General features: G+C 30.3%; 1 protein-coding gene across 1 annotated transcript; it reads right to left on the reverse strand.

Moving 5' to 3' along the window:
- Positions 1-7,309: 7,309 nt before the first annotated feature.
- On the reverse strand, positions 7,310-9,332 carry LOC141701267 (putative Histone-lysine N-methyltransferase ATXR5). The gene is made up of 6 exons (XM_074504953.1): positions 9,251-9,332; positions 8,850-8,924; positions 8,110-8,324; positions 7,880-7,980; positions 7,567-7,791; positions 7,310-7,460 (listed from the first exon to the last, which is right to left on the reverse strand). The coding sequence occupies exons 1-6, from the start codon at positions 9,330-9,332 to the stop codon at positions 7,310-7,312; spliced, it is 849 nt and encodes a 282-aa protein (XP_074361054.1).
- Between the last annotated feature and the right edge of the window lie 1,890 nt (positions 9,333-11,222).

Genomic DNA, 11,222 nt, shown 5'->3' on the forward strand with positions numbered 1-11,222 from the left:
TCCTGAGCTGACAACTCTCTGTTCATAGCGTCTACCTAATGTGCTTCTTGCACTGCTTAATTGAATGTTACAGGATCATTGTTGTTGGATAGAGATGCCAAGAAATAATTAATTGAGGATTGACAACTTGATCAGCAACATACGATATGTTGGCATTTGGTAGTGCTGTATGAACAAAGTTTTCCAACCAAGCAGGTGTTTTTGTGACTCTCGTAGATCTTCTTAACACTGGGGAGTCCTGAGATGTTTCCTCATTGTCAGACATATCTGGTGCTTCATCTGTCTCAGTGACAATATGTCATCATCACTAGTATCTTTCAATTTAGGCAGTTGTGGCATTATACAAGGAACAGGGTGAACATATGTTTGGGGTGAGGTAGGATTTAAGGGAAACACAGTCTCGTGAAATATGGCATCTCGAGTAACAAACATCTGCATATTTGTCAAGTTCAGTAATTTGTAGCCTTTCGGGTTAGGAGGGTATCCAATTATCACACAAGGTACTGATCTCGGTTCAAATTTATCATGAGTTTGGCTTGGGTTAGACGCAAGTATCAAACAACCAAAGGCTCTCAAATTGTTAAATGACGTAGGCTCTTTGTGAAGTATTTCATATGGGATTTTGTTATTTAAGGCTTGTGTGGGTAGTCTGTTTATTAGGTAAGTGGCAGTCATCACAAACTCTCCCCAGTAGGACAAAGAAAGTCCACATTGAAATTTCAAACATCTTGCAATCTCTAGAATTTGCATGTGCTTTCTCTCAACCTTGGCATTTTGCTAGGGTCGATTTACACAAGATTTTTGATGAATAATTCCATAAGTTTTGTAAAATTGAGTGCAAGTAACATCTGCAAATTCAGGTGCATTATCTGAACGAATAGAGTTAATAGCAGCAGCAAATTGAGTACGAAATACTTGTAAAAGCTATTATAATAATGAAACTATTCAATAATATAGTATTAGTATATATGTTAATATGTATGTATTAATGTATGTACACATGCATATATACACAATCACTATATGATAATGATAATGAGCTATAGATAAATATGCATGTTAAATACATACCAAATAATAAATTCTTATAAATGAGTTATAAGATGAAATAAATATGACATAGATAATAATGTAAGTATTAATAAATATTAATGAAATTAACAATGATTTAATTATATTATATAATAATATGTTATAAATTAGTGATCAGATGAAATAAATATGACATAGATAATAATGTAAGTATTAATAAATATTAATAAAATTATAAATGAGTAAATTATGTTATATAATAATGAGGTAGATATAAATATAATTATTAATTATGAAGTAATAAATGATTATTAATTGAAATAAATATTTTATATATATATTAGAGTATTCATAATTAAATTTGTTCGTTGAACTCCAATATTATTATTTAATATAAATAATAGATGAACACAAATTGATCTTTAAATAGAAGCTCGTGTGTAGAATTCTTAATACTTTATCACTTTAGTGTCAATCCCTACCCTCTTTTACAGTAACACCACCAGTCTTCTATAGTTTTTTTAAAAATTTAAATTTGATTATAAGCTCATTTTGTAAATATAAATTGTGTTATTATAATGAATTTTAAATTATATTTTCTTTTATGCTATAATATTTTCAAGCTAATAACTATTAAATTTGTAAACATATTAAAATTAGGTAGAAAATTTTTAAAAAAAACATGAACCAATAAACGGTTAACCGAACCAAAAACATTATTTCGGAAAAATGAGCACAAACCGACATGCACACTCGTACTTTTCACTTTTTATTATCCTAACATGTTTTTAACCCGGAAATCCAGCATATCTAAACGAGGCATAAACGCAAACGCGTCGTCAGATTTTTCAACTTAATCTAGTAATCTACTTGGCCTATAAATATTTTAGGGGAGTAACCACAATAACAATATTTTAAAATTTAATTAGAAAATGGAGTCATTTTTAAACATTTTCCAAAATACCTTATTTTAAGTATAATTATTTTTAAAATATAATTTTCAGCCTTTAACATCCAGTTTTATCGACATTTTATTTTATATTTTTTTGTTAAATAAATTTGATTTATGTTGTATAGTTGATTTTATATTTGAAATCCAATTCAAATCTAAAATTAACTTTGAAGAAAATAAAATTGAAGTTGCAAATTTACATTGCAAAACTTATAAATCATATTTTTGAAAATGAAATTTTTAAAAATTATGTTTTTGAAAATTATTTTATTCATATTTTTGGAAAAACTATTGTCTAAAAGTTGTATTTTTTAGAAAACCTTTCGGTTTTTTCTTTCAATTATATTCGAACAACTTTGAATGACATTGTAACTTTTAAGAATTATAATCAAAATTTACACGAACATCAATTAAAAAAAGTTAATATATAATACCGAATTTTGTATACAGAATTGAGAATTCAACCGTAAATATCGTGATACTAGAGATCACTCTCAAATCGGGTTAATAATCTAGTGAGTCACTAAGTAGGGCTAGTATATCATTTATCATGTTGGTCACCGAACTCCAAGCGGTTTCAAACTGATCACTTAATTTTATGACCAGAAAAATGAAATTTTAAAATTTATCGCATGCGCTATCTATCTCAAAAGGTAAAGACTAACTCAACGATGTAACAGTTTTGTCTCTGAAATAATATGTATATTGATAGGGAATAAAATAAACTCTTATTACGTAATTAATATCACATTAATTGTATTAACATTGGCTTGACAGTTAAGCACATTAGAGGAGGCCCAAGACCCTTGATAGGGGCCAAAAATAGCCTAGGAATATAATTGGTGTTAAAATTAATTAGACCAGATACGGTCCAATAACGAAGCCCAATTAGAAAGGGCCCAAAACCCTGAATATTAATTAATTATGAAATTAATTAATAAGGGATAAATCAGCTGTCAAGATGAGTCCCAATGAGGATATAAATCCTTGAAAATTAGCCCCCAAGGGACCTGATAGGATATGGAATCAGTTTCCTACTTTCTAAAACTCCAAAGTCATTCTAATTCTGAGACTTGCCCACCAAGTCTCCTAACCCAAGTCTAATTCAAGGACTCCCAACATCTATATAAGGGGCCTCACCCCAAAAATCAGAACTACGTTTTTTTGATTTGATCTTTGGCAATCAGTAAGGTACTAAGGCAGATTGAGTCACGAAACACAAGAGCAGTCAAATCGAGCCTCGAAGCTCACGTTCCTTAGTAATAAATACAGCAATTATTATACTTTAGTTTTTGATCCATAATATTTGGCGCCGTCTGTGGGACAGCACAACAACACCATTGCGAGAACACGGATAACAAGCAGCGTCCTTGAAGGAGGAACACCCACGGGGACAACCCAAACGATTTCGTCAACCGTGGAGGTACCTCCGCATTCAAGCTCCGCATTCAAATAAGAGATTGAACGTGCTCTACTGGTTGAGTTTGAACTAGGAAGTTAAATGTATATAATGCTATCTCATAGATTCAATTGACTTGACAAATATGAGTTGCCTTGTAAATCAATTGTGAAAATAATTTTTATTAAGCTGAGTGTGAGCCTGTAAAGAAGATCATTTTATTAAACCTATTTTTCTTCTTTTGAATTTTGTAACAATCTTCGCCACAAATATCACAAACGAGTGTTGATACATTATTCCCGTAGTATAACATAAAATCATTTTTAAATGTATCAATTTTTTCATACCCCAAACTTAGCTTCTTCATCAATGTCCTTGTACTATAGTATGTAAGAGGCAATGTATTATGCTTAGAAAGAACATCGAAAAGCAATGCAATAATTCACAGCATTTTGCCATATTCACAGCATTTTGCCATATTTTTGAAATGTAATAATTTACTAATAAGTGTCATCTTCACATACTTTTTTATATTACCGGGATAAATAGGAGCTCCAACATCAATAAAATCCTTGTAGACTTGAGAAGAACTTGAGTTTAGCGTTTCTTCATCAACATACTACTACCTTTTATTTTTCCATCCTTATTATTTGGCCCACTAATATCTCATAATAATGTATGTATATCAAAAGTTTTTTCAGTTTTCATAGTCCAATGACGCTTCCTCCTTTGACTTCCTAATTTTTTTCATCATGTACCTCCCACACTTTATAAGTTTCCAAAAAACCATCCATAAGGAAATGATTTCTCACTCCATCAAACTTGAAAAAATTACCATTTTCACATGTATTACATGGGCGCCTTATTTTTTCTCCCTTAATTCAATGTACACTAGCAAATTCAATAAATGCATCGACACATTTCCTATATTCATCATTTGATGATATAAATCGATTTTCTGAACATCGAGAAATCCAATCCCAATTAAGCATGGACATCTACATATACATATTTTTTGGTCTAATCAATTCACAAACATAAGATTATTACTCGTACAAAATTTAGTACACGTAAAAATTTATTATACATACAAATATACTCATCGTCAACCAATTTCACAGACACATTCATTACACACACAATTATAATACACCAAATACAAATATACTCATCAACTAATTACACGTAAACATTTATTACACAAACATACATAAGTTTATTACACACACAAATTTATTACACCTACACATAAATATTCACATAAATACAAAGAAATTTACAATTACATGGACAAAATAAACTTACAATTCCAAATCTTCAGGTTCGTCAACAAATTTGATAATTCATAAAATACAAGATCTACATACACACAAATATATATATATAACAAATATATATATGTCTGTGTGTGTGTAAATAGCTTAAAATTATACAAAAAATGACGTCAAGAAGTACTATGAGCAAAAATAACTGAAAAACCTCCAAAGCAACCCCATTGGTCACTTTCCGAACTTTCATGTGATTAAAAATTATATCTCACACCAATCAATCAAATAGGTTGGTTGAAAAATTTAATATGTCTAATTGCAATCATGTTTGGTCCTAAAGTTGGTCGCAATAGATAAATATTACCGACTGTTGCCTCAGTCGGTAAATTTGTCTGTGTAATTACCGACGAATGTGGTTGGTATAGAGTCAGATGATAAGTTAGATTAAAAAATAGAAATGACTGGCTGATATCGGCCGTATTGTATGAGTTCGATCGATATATGATGAATATGGTCATTGTTCGCATAAATCCCAAGAAAAGCCACAATCGGTCATGATTAAGTAGATCAGTCGTAATAGTTGGTCGGTATTGGTTATATCATGTCTTAAAAATTTGCCCGATAGTTTTAAAGCTATCAGGAAATTTTTTTAATTTCAAATAAAAAATCAATAATTAAATCCACTGTTCATCATTTACAATCCAAAAAAATTTAAATCGCAGTTCATACCTACACCGAATAAATTAACATAATTAAAACAAAAAACAAACAACATTCAACATTCTCTAATATGGCTGTAAGTCATCTTTAAATACTCGATCACCTTCAATTGCTCTTCAAATTCCTCCATCGTGATCCCACACTTGTCCATCTCATAAATTAGTTGATTTTCGATCTTCTTCTCCTACATCTTTTGTTCAAGCTTCGATAAGTTTTCCTTCGCTTCGGTGAGTTACCAGACGACTTCCCTGTAGAAACGATCTTTCGCATCCATGCCTACATTTATAAAAAATACAAACAAAATATGTTAGATCATATATATACTCCATATTCATACATAAAGACATGCGCGCATAAACACACACACTTATAACCATCATCAATATATATGTGTGTGTATGTAATATACCTCAAGATTAACTTATAAATTTTGAAAAAAAAATCAAAAGATGATATAAACTATAAGTAAATAGATCATATGCATGTATATATAACCATAATCGGTCAAAAAACATAAATATTTCATTTTCTCATAACTGCAGAGAAAATTAGAGATCATCTTTTTCACCGGAGAAAAACCGACCAACACCCGATTGGTATACTGGTCGAAGTTAGCTGATGTGTAGATCAATTTAACGGTTATTCAACAAGGTTTGACTTTTACATTTATCGACCGAACAACATTCAATTTACTTGATCAGAATTTTGTTTGATCTAGACACCACACGAGCAAGAGTAAAAATATTTGACAATCTTTGACCGTGGTCAGAATAAGCGGTCGGTAATACACATATACTGATCGCCGATATTTCTGCACGGTCATTTCTTGTCATTATTTTGAGTTGGTCGAAATAAGCTGGTCAAAAAAAGCCATATTTCTTGTATTGTGTGTTTCTTGTAGTGTGATATCTTCCCTAACTAGTACATATCACTTACTTTTTACTTTTTGATAGCTTCATTTCTCTCTCTCCCAATTCATAAGTAAATTTGATTATTAAAAAATAAGTTAGGACGTAGGAAACGAGATATTGCTTGGAATGAGACAAGTTTTGTATCTTAGAGGACTATATATATATATATTTATATAAAGTTTTAGAAATTTGTTGAAGTTGCTCTTTATTATAATAAAATTTGATTAGTAATTTTCTTGGAAGTTATAGGCAGGTGCTACACCAATGGACTATGAAAACTACATGAACACTTACCATTGTTAGACTGTAATATAAATTCATTTTTATTAGGCCTTCTAATTTTAACACTTTATAGTTTTAAAATGAGTTCTTTACTTAATATGGTATCAAACTTATAAAGGAGCTCACAAAGTTTGATTCAGTGTCAAATTTATCACTTATTTAATACAATATGAAACATGTTAAGTACTTTTGTGAGTAAACTTGCCCCTGTGCATAAAACTGATCTTCAAAAATTTGTGATTTTATGTGTCAAATGAACAAGAATATATATATAAATATATAAACTTGCAAGAGGAAGGAACATAATTCTATGTTTGGAGAAAAAAATTTATAGAAGTTGATTAGAATGTGAGATTTAGGGGTTAGAGAATAAAATTAGAATTTTTCTAAAAAATAATTTCTTGTTGTTTCTTCATGGTTGTGAAAAAGGAAACTGTGGATTAGCTCCCGGATGTAGGTTACATGTGTGTAATGCTGGAGAGGTTGTGGCACTTTCTTAATGCTTTATATGTGACTTATACAATACCGTGGTTTCAAAATATATGTAATCTCTTAATTTAGTTGTTACAAATTTATTCTATTCATTGCGGAAACTAAAATTTGTAGCTATTATAAGTCATTAATCTGAAACTACATATCAACAACTACATGTATTATAAGTCATTTAGCCTTACTAAAATATAACAAATAACAAATATGAAGAATGAGTACATTGGTAAAAAAATGTTCATTCCTAGGATGCCTCCTAAATAAAATGTTGTGTATCATATCCATTATCTTGTCCATTATAATCGAAACAAAGTCGTTCTCCCTTTTTTATATTACGAAGAGCGACAAGATAAACATGACATTTACCACGAACATTGTACCTCACAGATTTGAGGTTTTTCTTCTTTCTTCCCTCCTGTATTTTTACAGCACTAGTCAATATTTTGGTATGGGTATCCATATTTTTTAGACAACGAAAAATATAGAATTAAAGGGTATGAACCACATAAATACTTACGCAGAATGGTTGTAATGCCACTGATGAAGCGAGCTATATTTCCCCGCTTGTCCGGGCAAATAAAGAGACCATCTTCTTCTTCTGAGTCTCTGTAAGTAAGGAGGGTCATAAAGCTATCAAAATTCTCATCATCTCTCCGATTCCTGACAAAATCTACATCTCCTGTATACTCAGCAAGAAAAGTCATGGCTTTGATTGGACCATCTGCTTCAACTTTGTACCTGGAAATGCAAAAATGCATAATTAATATACATTCTATCTGTATAATTAATAACAAAACCCAATTAATCTATCAAATATGTTTTATACCCTTCCACTTCATCAAAAACAACTTTAAGAGGAGGACATTTTCCTCCTTTCATCATTGCTTTACATTTCTTTATTGTTATGTAATCTTCGGTAGATAGTTCCTAACCAAATAAGAAATATAACATTAAATACAATGTGCATTCAATTAAGATAAATTCGAAAAGAAAAGAACATTACTTAACAAAGGAAACGAGTTGTGCTCCTATAATTAAAATTTAAAATGTATATACCTGGATGTCATCTGCCTCATACTTGGATTGATTAGCAGATTTAGGAGCCATGTCATGTGAGTATGTCAGTTTATCACTAAATGCTACGTTCTTACTCTGCAGAGCAAAACGTAGAGAATCCATTTGTCTGTTCCTACTCTCAACATCATTTGCTGGAACGTACGGAAGAAATTTTGTAGATTTTTTTGGCAAACGTTTACGCCTTTTTTGAGGAACTAAAATATCAACAATATATAAGATAGCTATCAAAATATGAGGTCATGACAATAATTCATAATACAACTAAGTAATTTATAATACAACTATAAGTAGAAAAAATATTATGAATCATGTTTATATTTTTAAATAAAGCTCAAGTAAGATAAATGTCAATTATTTACATTTGTAAAAAAACAATTTTTTTTAATGTATATGTGAAAAATTAGCACATCTTTAGTTGTACCTAGTTAGTTTAAATGATGTACACAACTTTGAGAAATAGGCCCCTACCTGCTACAAAGAAGTTAGGGGGATTTATGGTCTGTTTTTGCTTTTGACAATATTAGTACTAATAAAACAATATGCTATTGATAAAATGCAAAATTATGTCACATAATATGGAAATTAGCAAAATTAAAATTAAAATTAAAACACTTCATGTACTAAATAACAATAAAAATAGATTAACAACATATATATATATATATGTACACAATTCCAAAAATGATCAATAACTTGATTTAAAAATAATAAAATCTTACCTTCGGGTGAAATGTATTTAGCTATAATCCCAAAATACCTCTTCCTTGATTTACTAGATCCATCTCTGGTTGATTCTGCAATATAATCAAATCAAATTTAAAAAGAAATCCAAATTGTAAAATTAAATAAAAAAAATTTCAGGACCACATTTTTCCTATTTACCTTACTTTGATTTTTAAAGTTACACAAGTTCTACAACCAGTGGATTATTAACAATTGTAACATTGTAATCTCAAATCAACACTTAGGTCACAACAATTATTACTAACTTGTATTTCAGATCCGTGCCACTAAAACTTAGATATTAATTTTATTAGGACGCGCACAAACATACAATGTAAAGTAGAGTGACATACCTGTACTGAACTAATAGATACAGACGATGTAGAGTGACAGATACCTTCTGGGTGCTTACTGCGGCAACCATCACAATACCAGTTTTCAGGGGGAATTTCAAGAACAGCCGGTCTCAGACACTTCATATGAAACCCATTATCACAATCATCACATATCAATATTTGGTCCTCTTTGTCCCCAAATCCACATATCTTACATGTGAGCTCATTATAATAAATATGTGGAGCCACAACAACTATGGTTGCCTTCAGGAGATCTTCTATATATTTCTCTTTTGGGTGGACTGGGGGGCCGGAGATGTTGGGAAGATGGGGCCGAGAATCGACTGGTAATTAACTTGTTTTGTGGCCTGATATAAATCGGCCAGTGACCTAAACTTGTGCACACGCGGGACCTTCTTAGGTGGAAACTGTGGGAGGTGGTTGGGTTGAGAATGTGGGGGGTAGTTGGGTTGGGAAGCTATAGGTGTGTTGAATGAAGACATCTTCAGATCTGTTGTAAAATGTCTGAGCTTGTGTTTTGTAATTGGGGATTTTTGTAATTGAAGATGTTGATCGGAGAGGGCTTGTGAAAAGGGATTTATAGATACAATACAGGGCAGAGTTTTCTAGGGGCTCTAGGGGCTGAGTTTTCTAGGAGCGGAGTTTTCTAGGGTTTAGCGGTTATCAATATAGCCGTTACCAATATAGCCGTTATCAATATATATTTCAGTAATATATACATTATTTTTTTTTCAACATATCATTGTAGTTTTAATAATAATTCTACAATATTTTGTAATACTTGATAATATTAAATATATTTTGTCAATTATTATTTAATTGAATTGTTATTCCAAAAAATGATATGTGTGAAGCAAATTTATCATTTATTCTATCATTTTTATTTCTTCCTTAAAGATCAAATTTAGCAATCTCAATACACAATATGCACACCCTCTATATATCATCATAAATTTACGTGTTTCAAAAAATTAACTATTTTCAAGTAAATAATATTTAATTTAGTAGGTTAAGGTACGAGTTTTTTTCTCAAAAAGTCTTTTTTTTCAAGAGAGAAATGATGTAAAATTTAAACTCCAATTCACATTTAAATTACAAGATTACCAATAATAAAACAAAGTCAACAATTTCATTATTGAAAAATCAAAGGTAAATATTTAATTAAGTTATCAAAAGAATAAAATTATGAAAGTGAGCTTATTTACCAACTTCAATCCCCCAAATAAAAAGTGGTCACTGTATTTTTTGAATTTTTTTGGATTGTTTTAAGATATGTAAGTTCTTTATTCAAAAGTCTTAGAATTCTTAATTCCTTCATTTCATTGACAACTTGCATGCAATTTTTTTAGAAATACTTCATTGATCCATTGAGAAAACATTAAACTAAAATCAAATTCCGCTAAAAAAAAGTAAAATCGAGCTAGTAAGTGAGTTAAAGAAAAGCAAAAAAATTGGCCTATAAAAGTAGCATGAAAGAAATGTTGTTTGATCATAATATTGCAAGTAGCAATTAAACATGAATTTCTCCGTGGCACATTGTCCACTATTCCAGTGTACCTGTTACATTTCCTACACCACTTACCCCCATCATAGGAATGTGCTTTATAAGATGTATCTTTAATGATAATCTCATCCCATCATCTCCCCTTTATGATATTGTACAAGATCCATAAAAATTGCTATGAATCAATATACTACAAGAAAAATGTCCATAGACATCGATTTTCGGCGATATCTATGTTGTTTTGCAACAGATATTGATGTCGGTGATGTCTATTGTAGACATCGGCCATACACCGATGTCTTTCAGCCCATTAGACATATATTTCCTTCAAAACAGTGATGTCTATCAATTTTTAGACTTCGATTTCAACACAGAGAAACTAATGTATATTGTACTTTTTGACATCATTTTTAACACAACAAAAGTGATGTATATTTTATTCTTTTATATAAGCTTTTTCACAGTAAAAATGATGTATATTGAATTATTAGACATCCATTTTGTTATAA

Source organism: Apium graveolens, unplaced genomic scaffold (assembly GCF_009905375.1).
Source record: "Apium graveolens cultivar Ventura unplaced genomic scaffold, ASM990537v1 ctg366, whole genome shotgun sequence".
Classification (NCBI taxonomy): Eukaryota; Viridiplantae; Streptophyta; class Magnoliopsida; order Apiales; family Apiaceae; genus Apium; species Apium graveolens.